The 18,897-nt window shown below is 41.1% G+C and overlaps 1 protein-coding gene across 1 annotated transcript in view; it reads right to left on the bottom strand.

Moving 5' to 3' along the window:
• Positions 1-18,897, bottom strand: part of kif28 (kinesin family member 28) — a 71,400-nt gene that overhangs the window by 23,868 nt on the left and 28,635 nt on the right. The window contains 8 exon segments of the mRNA XM_060830709.1: positions 363-470; positions 1,574-1,676; positions 2,565-2,734; positions 5,737-5,860; positions 7,078-7,138; positions 11,344-11,434; positions 17,818-17,936; positions 18,283-18,425. Of these exon segments, the coding sequence (XP_060686692.1) occupies positions 363-470; positions 1,574-1,676; positions 2,565-2,734; positions 5,737-5,860; positions 7,078-7,138; positions 11,344-11,434; positions 17,818-17,936; positions 18,283-18,425 (919 nt within the window).

Genomic DNA, 18,897 nt, shown 5'->3' on the forward strand with positions numbered 1-18,897 from the left:
GGAGTGAAGAGACCGTAATCATTTCAACCGAATGAGCAACCCATTTCAAGGGTACAGGACATGTTGGCATTTCCCAAACAAGATTACTTTTCCACAGCCACCAGAATATCCAAATCCCATCCTCAATGGTGCTATGAAAGGATAACATAGAACATAGGAAATAGGTCAAGGAGTAGTCCATTCAGCCCTTCGAGCCTGCACCACCATTTCATATGACCGAGACTGATCATGCAATTTCAGTATCCTTTTCCCACTTTAAAAAATGTTAAAATCAGGAAAAGTGGTAAAAGAGGAAAAATAACTTTCTTCTGATGCAATATAATGGGTGTCAAAGCATTTTGTATGAACATATTCCTCTGTACCTGATGAGTCGTTTTATTTGTCACCTTCACTATCACCTCCTTCACCAGGTCATGGCCCCTGGAGTCTGTTAATGCCAAGTTCTTCACTTCCAATTCAAATTTGAGATCCTGCAATTGAACAATTAAAATAGTTATCAAGTCATAGAGATATACAGCATGGAAACAGACCTCGCGGTCCAACTCGTCTATTCTGAGCACATATTTTAAACTGAACTGATCTCATTTGCCTGCATTTGGCCCATTTATGGACCTGTCCAAATGTATTTTAAATGTTGCAATTGTACCCACCTCTACCACTTCCTCTGGCAGCTCATTCCATACATGTACCACCCTCTGTATGAAAACGTTGTCCCTCAGGTCCCTTTTGAATCTTTCCCCTCTCACCTTAAACCCATGCCCTCTAGTTTAGGAGTGCCCTCACCTTGGAAAAAGATCTTGGCCATTCACCATATCACATGATGTTATAAACCCCTAACCTCTGACACTCCAGGAAAAAAGACCTAACTGATCCGGCCTCTCCTTTTAACTCAACCCTCCCCAAACCTCCTCCGTTTCTGGCAATATCCTTGTCAATCTTTTCTATATTCTTTCTAGTTTAACAACATCCTTCCTACAGAAGGATCATCTACTTGAGCACCATGTCACTTTGGTGCTGAGGGACTACTCCATTGTCAGAGGTGTCAACTTTGAGATTAGGCATTAACCTGAAGCCATGTTTGCTCAAGTGTTATAAAACAGAGCCATGTCAGACTCAGAACATTAATTCTGTTTCTCTCTCCACCGATGCTGCCAGACCTGCTGGGTTTCACTCACATTTTCTGTTTTTATGCCATGCCTGCTCTCTCAGGTGCATAAGAAAGATCCCATTCATTCAAACAAAAGGTGGGCATTATCCTGGCATCCTGGGCAACATCTTTCCCTTGAACCACATCATTATAAACAGTTGGTTATTCAGTGATTTTCTGTTTCCAAGTCTTGGATTTGTGGAAATTGGTTCCTCCAAACTCATCTTCCAAACATCAGTAACTTTATGTCAGACATAAATCATCAATTGTAAAGCATTTTGTGGTGTTTTCAGGATGTAAAACATGTGAGGTAAGTGCGGGTTTACTCCTCGACAATGCCACACAGCATTGCCCATCTAGATAGGGATGAAGGAGAAAGTTGGTGATTTTCTTGCAAAAGAGAGAGAAAACAAATTGTGAGATTACCTTACTTAACTCCTCACTGATCTGGTTTGCTTCCGCCACCAGAGGCTTCACCCTGATGTAATCGAGGAACACAGCAAGCACGCTCGGGTCCACTTTCTTGTTCCTATTAGAAGGACCTAGTCAGTGGGCAATCAGAAAGTTGTTCGAGTCACGGAGAATAATTGCTGCTTTCGAATCACTTACCCCAATCCTTAACCAAACATTTCTGTACACTTGAACAATTAAAATATGACTACTGTGTTACTAGTAGAAAATACAGGTGTATGATTTAGTGTTGTCCATTGCAGTTGTTGAGGCTTCCGATCCCTTCATGGTGTACATTAAATGTATTAAAAATCCACAAGGACCACTATGAAGCCATTGATTGTTTCTGAACAACCACCAGCACTCAAACATCATGCATTTGTAAACCTGAAAGTTCATAGAGTCATAGAGTCATACAGCACAGAAACAGACCCTTCGGCCCAATCCTTCCAAGCCAACCTTGTTCCCAAACTAGTCCCATTTGCCTTCAGTCAACCTGTATCGCTCCAAACATTTCTTATTCGTCTACTTATCTAAATGTCTTTAAAATGTTGTAACTGTACATGTTAGTTAGTTAGTTAGTTAGACAATTAGTTAGTTAGTTCATCACTAACTCAGTGTACCATGTATAAATATTTACTCTTGGGACCTGGTAACTGGGACCAGGCTGCATGTCTTACACAGCCAAATTACCCGAGCTGCATCAATTGTCTTTGCAATTGAGAGCCCACTTCACACGGGATTAAGATGCAAGCACATACTGTAACACTACAGTCACATGTAGGTTAGACTAGGAGACAGCTTCCCTATTGAATGTCTGAAGTGGTTTTGAATGACAATCCAACAACTTTCAGAGTCTTTCTTCTCCCATTGGTGCAAGTTCACTATTTCAATAACGACTGGGTGCACTGGATTTTGAACTTGGGACTGCTGCATTAATACTTCAATACCGTAACCAGCATACCACTATAATCCTGGCTTTACCTGCTTACCAAGAGCATCTCTGTCAAAACCTTCTACTGCTGCCAGCTCTGACTGGAAGAAGTCATAGTCATATTTGCTCATGTCCTCACCATTCCGCTCACAAGGAAATCCTATGTAGAGGTACGTGCTGTTGGATCCCAGAATGAGTCTATCCTGAGATACATAAAAGCAACAATTAAAACCAAAAACACTTGTCATTCATTAGTTGTCAATTTCACAGAAGAATAATACATTTTTTTGCAACACATTTTAACATACATTTGAGGGAAGACCTTTTAAATGAAAAAGCTATTCGCCCTTCTGAATTTTAAAAAAAGTTTGATTCAAATAGCACTTTCATATCGTGTAGTATTTGCTTTGACTGTCACTGCAAGCACACCATGGAATAGGACCAGAAAATGTAGCAGCAGAAATATACCATTCTGCTCGTTGAATACAATCCACTATTAAATGAGATCATGACTGAGTTGATCATCCCTAACTCCAGTTTTGTGCCTTATCCTCATGACACTTGATTCTGTTTAAATATCTGTCTCAACCTTGAATATACTTAGTGATTCAACTTTAACAGCCTGCTGTAGTAAAGAATTCCACTACTTGGCTACCCTCCGAGAGAAATAAAATCCTCCTCATTCCTCCTTTTAAATGTACAACATGTTACTCTGAGATTGTGCCCTCTCATGCTAGACTCTCCTACAAGGGGAAACAACCTTTCCACAACAATCTTGTCAAGCTCCCTAAGAATCTTTTATTTTTCAACAAGGTCACCTCTCATTCTTCTATGCTCCAACGTGATGGTACTATGTTCTTTGACAGAGATGTGTTCTGTCTTGCAGAGAAGTGTCATCACAGAGATGACAAAATGTCTCCTTCAGTCAGGACTTTAGTAAACAATTTTTGAGGTTTTCCTGAATTTTTTTTTAATAATACAAAAGAATCATGAGTGAGCAGGATCAGGGCTCAAACAGACCCATGAAGGTTTTTAGTTTTGCTTTCAGTTAGAAGGTTTTTGATGGTTGCTGACCTAAAGGCTTGAGTTCCCGACTGCTATAGTGGAGTCTTAGACAAGATGTTTCCTCTTAAAAATTAAATGGGACATTTCTTTCTTCTGGACTGGAGAGAAACAGCGCATGAAAGCCATAACTGTTTTGCTGAATTGCATTTTTGCCAAAGGGTGTGTTTATGAGATGCCACCTATATTAGAACAGTTGATGATTAGTGGTTAAGTAATAAATTATCTTGTTAAGCATTTCAATAGAGTTAAAATTATGCCAGTTCCTTTTCTGTATTTTAACTGTGTTGTAAGAATGAAGCGTGTTTTGATTAAAGCCTAATGGTGGACCTATCGAATCACATATGGAACACAGCACCTTACACTTACCTTTAAACAAATATAAAAGTTAGCGTCTAGATTATTCTTACAATACTTTGGTGGTGGAGTCTGGTCTAGTCCATAATACCAATGAGAGAAGGCCTAACCAACTCAATCTTTTGTCATAGCAAAATCCATCCATACTCAGAGTCAACCTAGTGAACCTTACCTACACTGCCTCCAAAGTCAATATATCTTTACTTAGTTAAGGGAATTAAAACTACTCACTGTATTCTAAATATGGTCTATGGTGGGTCCTTGTATAATTTTAGCAAGACCTCCTTATTGTTATACTCCATTCCACTTGCCTTCCATTTTGTGATAAGTAGAAATGTAGAAAATAGTGTCAGGAGTAGATCGTTTGGCCCTTCAAACCTGCTCTGCTCTTCAATACGATCATGGCTGATTATCCAACTCGGTTCCTTTTTCCTGTTTTTTTCCCTCTATCCGTTGTCACCTGCAGCTTAAGACATATCTAACTCCTTCATAAAAACATTCGATGTTTTCGTCTCAACTGCTTTTCTGTGGCAGAGAATTTCACAAGCTCATCATTCTCTAACTAAAGGTTAATTTGAGAGGAGGAATGGGTAATGTACCTGTCTCTGAGTCAGAAAACCTAAGTTTATATTCCATTCCAGGACTTGATGAGTGCTCAAAACTCCACTGAAGAAGGTGATAATAAGTTTGTAATTTCTTCTTCCAACATACTTGCAATGGTAAGAGCAGGAGAAATTCCTGATCAGTTAGAGGAGTCTTTACCATCTCCATTTATATCTTTGGACTACTTCATGCATGTAAAAATGCATGTTGACACAATAACATGCGCTCTTTGAGAGATTGATAACACAGCATCACCAGTTAATTGATAGTTTCAACAGCCAATGCCATGTCTGACTGGGTTTATATCTTGTCTATGAAAGCATTGTTTCTTACATTAGCATTCCAAATTCTTACATTTACAGTGGACTACACCTGAAGGCTCAGTTGTTCCAATCTGTTGTTTATTTGCTCATGTTTTATGCCTTTTCCCAGCATTCCCACTACTGCTGTTATTCACCAAGCTTGGGACCGCCCTAATATTTCTGCATCTTCAGCTACAGACCACTAGAATTTTGTTTTCCTTTGTCAAAGTCCATATCCCCACCACCTCCATATCTTATGGAGCTCATCTGATCATCCCTGAAACAGTTGCCATGGAATCTTTGCATCCATCTGAGCAAATAAGTGGGGCCTCAGTTCAATATCTCATTCAAAAGACGGCACCTTGAACAGTGCAGCACTCCTTCAATGGAGAGTCCTAGTGGATTTTTGTGTTCAAGGTCTGAAGTGAGACTTGCACACAAAACCTGTAACTTAGGGGTGAGATCCAATATTGGCATATATTACACTACAAGTAATTATTTCATCAAATTTATTCCTTCTTGAAATGTGGGTGCAATGTATATACTGCCAATCCCTAATTGTGCTTGAACTGAGTAGTTTGCTAGGCCAAAACAAAGGCCAGTTAAGAGCTAACCACATTGCTTTGGGTCTGGACTAACATGTAGGCCAGACCAGGTAAGTACAGCAGATTTCCTTCATAAACATTCATAAACCAACGAGCCAATCAATGATACCGTTCATAGTCATCATCACTGCGAGTGACTTGCAATTCCTGTTTCTCCTTAATTAAATTTAAGTTTCACCAGTTGTCCATTTGGAATTTAAATCCATATTACCATCATGGCACGATCTCCCTTACATCTCCACAAAGTACCGTTTCTTTAAAATAAGAGAGAATTACCAAGTGTTTAAGTGGAACTTTGGTAAGGAGAAGGACTCCATTTAAAATCACTTTAGCTTGTCCACATGGCTCCAGTATTACTTTATTATCGAGATTTGTGATGATGGCATGTTTATCAGCAACACTAAAGAAGAAAAAAGCCATTAGATCAATCATTTTTACTCAAGCAATAAAGGCTCCACAATATGCATACTACTGTGTTATACAAAAACATAAGGACTGGAAGCAGGAGTAGGCCATTCAGCCCCTCAAGCTTGTCCCACCATTTGATACAAATGTCTCTGATCTCAGCCTTAACACTACCTTATAACTCGCTCCCCATAACCCTCCAACCAGTACTATTAAAAATCTCCTTAAATTTACTCAATACCCTGGCATTCACCGCACTGTGGGTGGTGAATTTCTCAGATCCATGACCCTTTGAGAGAAGGAATGTCTCCTCATTTCTGTTTTAAATCTGTTACCCCTTAGTCTAAGATTAAGAGGAAACATCCTCTCTACGTCTACTTTGCCCATCTCCTTTAGCATCTTATCTACCTCATTTAGATTAGATTAAATTAGATTACTTACAGTGTGGAAACAGGCCTTTCGGCCCAACAAGTCCACAGCAACCATCCGAAGAGTAACCCATTCCCCTACATTTACTCCTGACTAATGTACCTCACAGTATGGGCAATTTAGCACAGCCAATTCATCTAACCTGCACATTTTTGGATCTCCTCTCATTCTTCTAAACTCCAGACAGTATTGGCCTAAACTATTCAGTCTCTATTCATAAGACAAGCCCCTCATCTCTGGAATCAATCTAGTGAACCTCCTCTGAACAGCCTCCAATGCAACTTCATCTGTCTTCAAATAAGGGGAAATAATTTCTCTCCATTTAGATAATAAGTTACATTCCTATTCTTCTGACTAAAATGGATAACCTCACACTTATCCATGTTAAACTCCATCTGCCAAATTGTGGCCCACACACCTGACCTATCCATATCATCTGTAAATTTCCTTATTTCCTACTTTCCACATATATTAATGTCTCTGCAAATTTGTCTACAGTACTGTCCATCATCCAAGTCGCTAATACAGATTATAAATTGTTGGTGCCTGTGGCAACCCACTAGTTACATATGAGGAATGCAAAGCATCCCCTTCCTAAAAGAAGAATGTACCACATAATAATTACTTAGCTAGCAAATCTGCAAATATAAACAGCATTTCATTTATATACTATCACTGTCAATAATCTCGCAACTTGTTGGTATTTTGCAAGAAATTTCCAGTGTCTGTTCCATAATCTGTAGGCACAGTTTAAAAAAAAATTATATTGGGGTTTCAACATACCCGAAACCTTTAATAACAATGGCCTGTGGGAATCGTGCAGATTGTCCAATGACAGTCTCTCCTGAAACAAAACACAGGCATTCTAGAATCTACAGTCCATTTGAAATATCAATGAAGGCGTAACATTTATTTAAATTGGATGCACGGGAATTAGGTGCCATGCACATTTGTGCAAACAGGTCACGTAATTGCACTTAATCTTCCTCAGAATGCACACAAATGCTGCACTACAAGGCATTAAAATGCAGAGTCTTTTGGTCCTGTTGAACTATTTGGCCATAATGTAAACCGGGTGACTCCATCGTTTTGTAATTTTTACTTCCGACTATAATATTTTCTTTAGGCCCATTGGTGCTAAATTGCTTCTTCAATGCCCAGGTGTAGTAACATGGAAGCATAGATCTCAACTCATCAAATCTGCCTTGTCTTTCAATAAGATCATGGTTGGTCTGATCGTTGCCTGGTCTCAACTTTCCTGTCTGTCCTCCATAACCCTTGCTTCGTTTTCCATTAGAAATTTGTCTAATTCCGCCTTAACTAAATTCAATGACCCAGCCTTTCCTGGGGAAGAGAATTCCACAGACAAACAATCTAAAAAAAAAAGACCTCTTATTCTTAAATTGTGCCACCTCGTTCTAGTCTCACACCCAAGAGGAAACATTCTTCCAGATGTCAAATCCTCTCAGGAACATATTCTCCAAGAATTGCAGAAGTGTTACACTATTGAAGGAGGCCATTCAGCCCGTTGTGTCTGCACCAGTTCTCCATACCTTTGTTCATTATTTCTATCCATATAAACTTCCAATGCCCTCTTGAATATGTCATTTGAACCTGCCTCAATCATATTTCTAGGCAATGTATTCCATACCCTAACTACTTACTGTATGTAAAGGATTTTTCTCATTCTCCTGTTGAAAATCAATTTAAATCTGTGTCCTCTGGTTCTTGATCCTTTTATGAACAGGAACAATTTAACCCTATCTACTCTGTCCAGCCTCCTCCTGGTTTTGAAAATGTCTAACCAGATCTCCTCTCAGCTGTCTTCTCCAATGTCTTTAATCTATCCTCAAAACTGAAGTTCCTCATCCCCGAATCCCTCCTTGTAAGTTGCTTTTGCACTCTCTCCAATGGTTTACATAACTTCTACAATGTGCCAATCAGCTGAGCCCTTGTTCTTCAAAGGCTATAGGCTCAACCTGTTCTGTCTCTCTTCATAAAATAAGCCGTTCATCACAAGAATGAGATGAGTGAATCTTTGCTGAACTGCACCTTACTCAATTATATCAGTCTTAAATAATTAACGTGATTATTTGGTTAAGAACAGTCAGAAAAATCAGACTTGTTTGCCTCAGGATTTTCTGCTGAATTATTGAAAGACAAGATGAAAATCATGAATGAACCATTGGTGCCCATTTGTTTAAATGTTGCCAACTGAACCTGAGCTCTCACATCTGGATGTAGAAAAAGAAAATCTCTGCTGGCCCTCATACACATTTATCTATTGTGATGGCCAAACAAAACTTCATTTAGTTGTTCCCTGCAAATGAGAGATTTTAGTCCTGATCATGTTACATTGCATCTCACAACACACCAAAGTTCAGATTCAGATCCAGTAGATGTAGTGTACCTGGACTTTCAGAAAGCTTTTGATAAAGTCCCACACAGGAGGTTAGTGAGTAAAATTAGGGTGCGTGGTATTGGGGGAAAAGTACTAGATTGGATTGAAAATTGGTTGGCTGATAGGAAACAAAGGGTAGTGATAAACGGCTCCATTTCGGAATGGCAGGCAGTGACCAGTGGGGTACCACAGGGATCCGTGCTGGGACCGCAGCTTTTTACAATATATGTTAATGATATAGAAGATGGTATCAGCAATAACATTAGCAAATTTGCTGATGATACAAAGCTGGGTGGCAGGGTGAAATGTGATAAGGATGTTAGGAGATTACAGGGTGACCTGGACAAGTTAGGTGAGTGGGCAGATGCATGGCAGGTACAGTTTAATGTGGATAAAAATACGGTTATCCATTTTGGTGGCAGGAACAGGAAGGCAGATTACTATCTCAATGGAATCAATTTAGGTAAAGGGGCAGTACAGAGAGATCTGGGTGTTCTTGTACACCAGTCAATGAAGGCAAGCATGCAGGTACAGCAGGTAGTGAAGAAGGCTAATAGCATGCTGGCCTTCATAACAAGAGGAATTGAATATAGAAGCAAAGAGGTGCTTCTGCAGCTGTACAGGGCTCTGGTGAGACCACACCTGGAGTACTGTGTGCAATTCTGGTCTCCAAATTTGAGGAAAGATATTCTGGCTATTGAGGGAGTGCAGCTTAAGTTCACGAGGTCAATTCCTGGAATGGCGGGATTACCTTACACTGAAAGACTGAAGCGACTGGGCTTGTATACCCTTGAGTTTAAAAGACTGAGAGGGGATCTGATTGAGACATATAAGATTATGAAAGCATGGACACTCTGGCAGCAGGAAACATGTTTCCGCTGATGGGTGAGTGCCTAACCAGGGGACTCAGCCTAAAAATACGGGGTAGACCATTTAGGACAGAGATGAGGAGAAACTTCTTCACCCAGAGAGTGGTGGCTGTGTGGAATGCTCTGCCCCAGAGGGCAGTGGAGGCCCAGTCTCTGGATTCATTTACGAAAGAGTTGGATAGAACTCTCAAGGATTGTGAAATCAAGGGTTATGGAGATAAGGCAGGAAGAGGATACTAATTAGGAATGATCAGCCATGATCATATTGAATGGCAATGCAGGCTCGAAGGGCTGAATGGCCTACTCCTGCAACTATTGTCTATTGTCTATTGTAGTATTTGAGAAGGGGAAGGCTGTGCAATGTCAACTTCTTAATTGGTGAGTGTGCAATCAGTTTCAGAAAAAAAAAGGAGAGTGGTCAAAGTAAATCATTCATAAGAGGAATGAAATGAAAGGATACAACCAAAGCATGCCATTGACACACTGAAATAAAACAGAAGATTAACCTTTCTGGTATAGAATGAAACTTGCATGTTCATTAAATGCTAAAAAATGATAGGGGAGTGGGGGATGGTGGTGAGCTAAGGGACAGGCAGGGTTAAGGTATGGTGGGGGAGGGATAATATTGGGACCATGGCTTGAGTCCTGACAATGCATCACTGATCAGGAAAATTCACCACAAATTTTCAAGCCCTGGGAATGATATCAGGAGGGTGAAGTGGGAAGACTTGACCTTTGTTTTAAGTTGTGCTCTCAGTGCCTTTTTCACATTAGAAATGACTGATTATCCCACACTGAAACAGAGGAATATGGGAGCAGGAGAAGACCAATCAGTCCCTCAATGCCTGCTCTGCTATCCGTTATTGATCATCTACCTCAACACTATAATCCTGTGCTGTCTCTACTTTGCTTGACAGCTTTGATATTAGAAATCATTAGGTCTCTGGCTCGAAGACTGTCATTGACTAAGCTTCTACAGCCCTCGGAGTAGAGGATTCCAAAGATTCACCACCAGCTTCTCATCTCAATCCTTAATAGTTTGCCTTTCAGACTGGTGTTCCCTGGTTCTGGGAGCCCACAGACAACCTTTTCTGCACTGACCCTGTCAAGCACTGTCAGAATTTTGTCTGTCTCTATGAGATCATCTGTCGGTCTTCTCAAACTCCCAAAAACACAGGCTCCTCAATATTTCCTCACAGGACAGTCCCACCATCCCAGAAATCAATCTGGTAGGCTGTCAGGGGGGAGAGTTTGTAGCATCACTCCCTCCAGATCAGCAGCTCCAGGTTCAGTTCCACAATGGGACCTTGTTGGCTTTGGAAGGTGCATCCATAACATGGCCAATCAAGTTGCCTGTAATTCTTGCCAGCACAGCTGATGGTAAAAGCAGGAGAGACTGCTGGCCGGCCATGATGTCATTGGCAAACCACTGCAGCAGTTTGCAAACCATAACAATGGACAAGTACAATAGAAGTTCATGGCTATTAATGCCTCCTGAGAGTATGGTGTCTGAAGAGACAAGAGATGAGGGAAGAGGACTGTATATAATGCCTACAAATGGAAGCATTGCATCATGCAACACTGCCCTTAGAACAAATTAAGTATTTTTTCAAAAGTTTAAAATACACCAGATATTACAGTTGCAGAACAGCATCAAATCAGTTTAAGTGGCAAAGTGGATTGACTCTAATCCAGGTGTAGCTAAAAAGAATGATCAGGAGGTCAGCCAATAAAATCTGTCTGTGGATGTGGACCCAGAAACACAGGGGTAGAGATTACCTTCTTGGATGAAGAGGTGGACAAAGCCAGAGAGCTGAGGGTCCACATTGACATTCACCAGATAGGGGAACATCTGAATCATACGCCTTTCCTAGAAGACAAATTTACAAACAGATTATGATGTTTTCTGTTGCATTTCTTTGACAACAACATTTTCCAAGCTCTCAAATTCTACCACCTTGAACATCAATATTTATTACATGGCCTGGAGCATTCTTTCCCCAATCCTGATCACTGCTTCTTTCCTGTTCATTCCTCCCCTCACTCAATAACCCTCCCTCTCACCTTCTCACTCCAGCTTACTGCTTGTCTCCTACTCACTGCTTCCTTCTCATCTGATCACGGATTCCCCTCACTTGCTGCTTTTCTCTCTGATGGTCCCCTAGGAAGCTCTTCGCACTCCCTTGCTCATTTCCTACTTCTCACCAGTCCGCTGCCAAGCCCTCAGTCAGCACAAGGGCTTAGGGGAGGATAGTGGCAAGATAGCAGGAGGCGTGGGAAGGGAGTGCCTGGCCAAACACCACTGCACTGTGGGTGCACGTCAAACACAGGAATGGATAGTTCAAGTAGGGGGCTGAACAAGCTTTAGATCTGAAGCAGTTTGGTAAGGAAATTTGAAACTTATTTAAAATACCTTGTGTTCTGTAATTGCTTTTAAGAATGTTCGAATAGACTTTAAAGAGCTTGTGTTAATTAGAAAGGGATCAGTTTTAATTTTTTTTTAGATAATAAAAAAACTGGAACATGTTACATGATTACCCCTGACCTGGAAGCGGTACCAGTAGGAAGGAAGCTACCATCCAAAGAATATGTGGCTGGCAGACTCAAAGAAGAACTGGAGGCAAAAGGCGATCAGCACACAGGAGACTTGGAAGCACTGTTTGAGTGGGCTAAGGTTGAAAGCTTGGAAGATCATGTGAATAGCGTACCAGAAGTACCCAATGGGGTAATTATTAGCTGGCAGGTCGAAAAGGAATCCTGAAAAGCTACACTATTATGATTGTCATGACCCAAGGGGGAGAAGTTTTGGAATACTACAATTTCAGTCTACCTGCTACAGGAAACTTGCTGTAAAACTTGAAAGTGTTCAGAAAACATTTACAACGATGTGGCCAGGGTGGGAAGGTTTGAGCTATAGGGAGAGACTGAGTAGGGGCTATTTTCCCTGGACAATCAGAGGCTGAGGGGTATCCTTATGGGGTGGCATGGTGGCTCAGTGGTTAGCACTGCTGCCTCACAGCGCCAGAGACCCGGGTGCGATTCCAGCTTTGGGTGACTGTGTGGAGTTTGCACATTCTCCCCGTGACTGTGTGGGTTTCCTCTGGGTGCTCCGGTTTCCTCCCACAATTCAAAGATGTGTAGGTTAGGTGAATTGGCCATGTTAGTCAGGGGTTAAAAAAAAGGTAGGGGAATAGGTCAGGGTGGGTTACTGTTTGGAGGGTCAGTGTGAACTTGTTGGGCCGAAGGGGCTATTTCCACATTGTAGGGAATTTAATTTAAGGTCATAGAGATATGACTTGCTGATGAATTCATATCCGTGTTAGTCTCTGGACTAAAATGGATTGCAGTAGGCAGCTCTCCATAAGTGTTTCAAGGCTACTAGGAATGGGCCATAAATATTGACACAACCAGCATCATCCACATCTCATTGGTGAATTTTAAAAAACTTCTCAATGTAAGTAAGAAACAGCATATTGTGGAACAGAACAGCTGCTGCCATCAATTTTGACAGGGAATGCAAAGAATGGCATTTATCCTCAATTTGAAGAATCATCTTCTTTTTAATTTGTCTTTAATTTGCATTGGTCCTGTTTTGTATTAAGTAAAACCACAAAACGTGATACAGTAAGTTTTGCTATAACACAGAGTTCCATTCACGTGCAATCCAGTGTTGTAAGAAACTCATGTAATAGCAGCACCATTTAAATTAATGGGGCCGTAATCTCATTATAACCAATACTTTAAAAGTTCACGCTATAGAAACAGTGTGCCCAATTCATCCATCGCATTATAGCGAATTCGCATGAACAAAACATGCTTTACAGCAGAATAACCTGTACCTTGTTGGTAATTTCTTCATGGAGTAGTTGTTTGGTAGATGACACTATTTTACTTTATTGGTCTCCCATGGGGATCAGAACAACACCTTCTGTCACTCAGTTAAATATGAATCATAAATGTTGTCCAGGCCAGAGAGGTGCACAAATAAATCAAAGCATGAATTATTCAAGAAGGCTGGAATAAATTGGCATCGTCAAGTACATTCTCGTGATTCACTTGTCTATATAAAAAAACAAAACAACTGCTGAAATGAAGACAGGTGTGCCGCATTATGAATGGTTTCCTTATACTTGCGCTATGCTTCAGATTTCTGGCCTCTCAACACACACATCTCTTTGGGTACAAAGCTTCCTCTGCAGAAGGGACCCAGCAGATGGAGCTATTTTATTGATATTTGATTTATTTGAATTATTGAGACTTCCACTCTTCCAGCTCAAATTTAATTTTATTTTTTTAAATGATAATTGTCCTGTCTGAGCCCTGGCATTAACTTTTTGACAGACAACTACATTTTTGATTTTTTTTTTCCTTATCTATTCATGAAGTCAAACAGTCAGAACAGGCAGGGACAAGGTAGGACTAATAAATTAAACTGCATTTATTTCAATGCAAGGGGCCTAACAGGGAAGGCAGATGAACTCAGAGCATGGTTAGGAACATGGGATTGGGATATCATAGCAATTACAGAAACATGGCTCAGGACTGGCAGCTTAATGTTCCAGGATACAAATGCTACAGAAAGTATAGAAAGGGAGGCAAGAAAGGAGGGAGAGTGGCATTTTTGATAAGGGATAGCATTACAGCTGTGCTGAGGAAGGATATTCCCAGAAATACATCCAGGGAAGTAATTTGGGTGGATCTGAGAAATAAGAAAGGGATGATCACCTTATTGGGATTGTATTATAGACCCCCTAATAGTCAGAGGGAAATTGAGAATCAAACTTGTAAGAAGATCTCAGCTATCTGTAAGAATAATAGGGTGGTTATGGTAGGGGATTTTAACTTTCCAAACATCGACTGGGACTGTCATAGTGTTAAGGGTTTAAATGGAGAGGAATTTCTTAAGTGTGTGCAAGACAATTTTCAGATTCAGTACGTGGATGTATCTACTAGAGAAGGTGCAAAACTTGACCTACTCTTGGAAAATAAGGCAGGGCAGCTGACTGAGGTGTCAATGGGGGAGCACTTTGGGGCTAGCGACCATAATTCTATTTGTTTTAAAATAGTGATGGAAAAGGATAGATCAGATCTAAAAGTTGAAGTTCTAAATTGGAGAAAGGCCAATTTTGACGTTATTAGGCGCAAACTTTCAAAAGCTGATTGGAGGCAGATGTTCGCAGGTAAAGGGACGGCTGGAAAATGGGAAACCTTCAGAAGTGAGATAACGTGAATCCAGAGAAAGTATATTCCTATCAGGGTGAAAGGGAAGGCTGGTAGGTATAGGGAATGCTGGATGACTAAAGAAATTGAGGGTTTGGTTAAGAAAAAGAAGGAAGCATATGTCAGGTATAGACAAGATAGATCGAGTGAATCCTCAGAAGAGTATAAAGAAAGTAGGAGTATACTGAAGAGAGAAATCAGGAGGGCAGAACGGGGACATGAGATAGCTTTGGCAAATAGAATTAAGGAGAATCCAAAGGGTTTTTACAAATATATTAAGGACAAAAGGGTAACTAGGGAGAGAATAGGGCCCCTCAAAGATCAGCAAGGCAAACTTTGTGTGGAGCCACAGAAAATGGGGGAGATACTAAATGAATATTTTGCATTAATATTTACTGTAGAAAAAGGATCTGGAAGATATAGACTGTAGGGAAACAGATGGTGACATCTTGCAAAATGTCCAGATTACAGAGGAGGAAGTGCTGGATGTCTTGAAATGGTTAAAGGTGGATAAATCCCCAGGACCTGATCAGGTGTACCGGAGAACTCTGTGGGAAGCTAGAAAAGTGATTGCTGGACCTCTTGCTGAGATATTTGTATCGTCGATAGTCACAAGTGAGGTGCCGGAAGACTGGAGGTTGGCAAACATGGTGCCACTGTTTAAGAAGGGTGGTAAAGACAAGCCACGGAACTATAGACAGGTGAGCCTGACCTCAGTGGTGGGCAAGTTGTTGGAGGGAATCCTGAGGGTCAGGATGTACATGTATTTGGAAAGGCAAGGACTGATTAGGGATAGTCAACATGGCTTTGTGCATGGGAAATCATGTCTCATGAGCTTGATTGAGTTTTTTGAAGAAGAAACAAAGAGGATTGATGAGGGCAGAGCAGTAGATGTGATCTATATGGTCTTCAGTAAGGCGTTCGACAAGGTTCCCCATGGGAGACTGATTAGCAAGGTTAGATCTCATGGAATACAGGAAGAACTAGCCATTTGGATACAGAACTGGCTCAAAGGTTGAAGACAGAGGGTGGTAGTGGAGGGTTGTTTTTCAGACTGGAGGCCAGTGACCAGTGGAGTGCCACAAGGATCGGTGCTGGGTCCTCTACTTTTTGTCTTTTATATAAAAATGATTTGGATGCGAGCATAAGAGGTACAGTTAGTAAGTTTGCAGATGACACCAAATTTGGAGGGTTACCTCAGATTACAACAGGATCTGGACCAGATGGGCCAATGAGCTGAGAAGTGGCAGATGGAGTTTAATTCAGATAAAAGCGAGGTGCTGCATGTTTGGAAAGCAGATCTTAGCAGGACTTATAAACTTAATGGTAAGGAACCTAGGGAGGGTTGCTGAACAAAGAGACTTTGACGTGCAGGTTCATAGCTCCTTGAAAGTGGAGTCGCAGGTAGATAGGATAGTGAAGAAGGTGTTTGGTATACTTTCCCTTATTGGTCAGAGTATTGAGTATAGGAGTTGGGAGGTCATGTTGTGGCTGTACAGGACATTGGTTAGGCCACTGTTGGAATATTGCGTGCAATTCTGGTCTCCTTCCTATCGGAAAGGGTTCAGAAAAGATTTACATCTTTTAGATGTTGCCAGGGTTGAAGGATTTGAGCTATAGAGAGAGGCTGAACAGGCTGGGGCTGTTTTCCCTGGAGCATCAGAGGCTGAGGGGTAATCTTATAGAGGTTTACAAAATTATGAGGGCCATGGATAGGATAAATAGATAAAGTATATTCCCTGGGGTTGGGGAGTCCAGAACTAGAGGGCATAGGTTTAGGGTGAGAGGAGAAAGATATAAGAGACCGAAGGGGCAACTTTTTCACGCAGATGGTGGTACATGTATGGAATGAGCTGCCAGAGGAAGTGGTGGAGGCTGGTACAATTGCAACATTTAAGAGGCATTTGGATGGGTATATGAATAGGAAGGGTTTGGAGGGATATGGGCCGGGTGCTGGCAGGTGGGACTAGATTGGGTTGGGATATCTGGTCGGCATGGACAGGCTGGACCGAAGGGTCTGTTTCCATGCTATGACTCTATGAATTATGGGTGTCACAGGCTGGACCAGCATTTATTGCCCACCCCTAACTGCCCTGGAGATGGCGGTAGTGAGCTGCCTCTTGAACCATTCAGTGTAGGTCGACCCAACAGGGAGGGATCTTTATTCATTCACAGGATGTGGACAGCATCGACAAGCCCTATACTGACTGACAATAGACAAAGAAAAGAACTGCAGATACTGGAAGTCAGAAAACAGTTCTGAAGAAGAGTCACTGGATCCGAAACATTAACTTTGCTTTCACTCCACAGTTGATGCTGAGTTTTCCCATGCAATTTCTGTTTTTGTTACTGACTGGCAATCCCATATTTCCTTGCCAGATTATTTGAGAGCATGTTTAAGAATGTGTGGGTCTGAAGTCTCATACCTGGCAGAAGATTTCCGTCGGTGAAGTAGACGCAATGGTTTATTTTAATGCCAATCCAGTAGTGAAATGCTCATGTGTATCTGTGCTCACTTTATATTCCAAATGTACTCACTAACTCCTCAGCTACCATAGTGGGACTTGAATAACCTGATTACTAGACCATTAACAAAGCCATGATATTTAATGCTCACCATTCATGTAGGTTGTGATTACAAAATAAGCAGCCTTCTGAAAACTCAGTTTCTGACTCAGTTTTATCTTGCATATATTACATTCATGTTGCAATATTTAAGAAAACAAACTTAACAACTATTTGTTTAAAAATAAAACAGAAAATGCTGAAAATACTTAGTAGGGCAGGCAATATCTGTGGAAAGAGATATCCAGTTCAGGTTTAGATCTATGTCCTTTGAGTTCTGATAAAATGTCATTGAACTGATCTTCTTCTTTCTACAGATCTTCCCTAAACTGCAGAGCGTTATTGGAATTTCCTGCTTTTGTTTCAGATTTCCAGCATCTGTAGTGCCTTGTTTATGTGCTGGTAATAATCTCGGCCAGTTGGCAGTCCTACATGTTATACAGTGCACACTGTTTTGCTCATTCTAACCTGTGTTAGAGTTTTGTATTTCTGTTCCCATTCTTGCTGTGCTTTCTCGAGTTGCTCCTCCCAAGAAGTCTGAATCTCTGCCATTTGCCGTTCATTCTCAGCCAGTGACTGTCGTAACTCTTCTAGTGAGAAAAGGGCAGCATGATATTACAATAAGGTTTTGAAATGTTAAGGTGGAAAAATGAGGTGTTTGCAAAGGAGCTGCGATATTAGGATTTGGCTGCAAGGATGGAGGGGGAGATGCCATTAAGAAGAGTGGTTATCACCATTTTTTGTAAGTTCTTTCTTCCATCCACCCTACACTCCCATTCACAGTCCCCACCAGTGAACCCCATCTGTCCGTTGCTTTTAGTTAAATGGACTTCAGCATTCATAAGCTTTTCAAGCCAATGCGTCAGAGTGAAGGTTAAACAAATTTAAAAATTAAAGCTTTTACATTCTGCTGGACCAACCGCAGACACATACTCATTTCTTCCTCTCCCTTTAGTCCAGCGTATCTAATCTTGGTGATCGTTGACTGCAGCTTGGCGTTCTCTGCCCTCAGCTCCAGTATGAGTCTTTCTGTTGGATTTTCATTTATCACCGCCTTGTTCTGGATGTTCTTAGTCCTGTGGCCATGAAGTTGGGAAAGGGTGAAAATGGGTTAGTCATCATCACATTGCCTCAAAATTACATTTACAAACTCGTAATGCTCGTGTTAAAGCAGAAATGTCCTGGAAAAATATGTGCCCCTTCCCACCATCCTCTCTGATCCATTGAGGTAAATCAGGAGGAAGAAGATGGAACAAAAGAAGAAGGTTCCACAAGGTAAGAAGGGACACATCCTGAGAAACATTAAATGGGAAACCTATTTTTAGAAAAGACCATGTGGTACTGATTAGGAATGATCAGCCATGATCATATTGAATGGCGGTGCAGGCTCGAAGCGCTGAATGGCTTACTCCTCCACCTATTGTCTATTGTCTATTGTCTACTTAGTGATTTGATTCAATAACTTGAGCAGTGGCATGAGTATCTGCTGTGGCTCAGCAGGGAGCATGCTCGTCTCAAGTTAGATATTTGTCGGTTCAGGCCTGGTCC

The sequence above is a fragment of the Hemiscyllium ocellatum genome, chromosome 10 (genome assembly GCF_020745735.1).
Source record: "Hemiscyllium ocellatum isolate sHemOce1 chromosome 10, sHemOce1.pat.X.cur, whole genome shotgun sequence".
Classification (NCBI taxonomy): Eukaryota; Metazoa; Chordata; class Chondrichthyes; order Orectolobiformes; family Hemiscylliidae; genus Hemiscyllium; species Hemiscyllium ocellatum.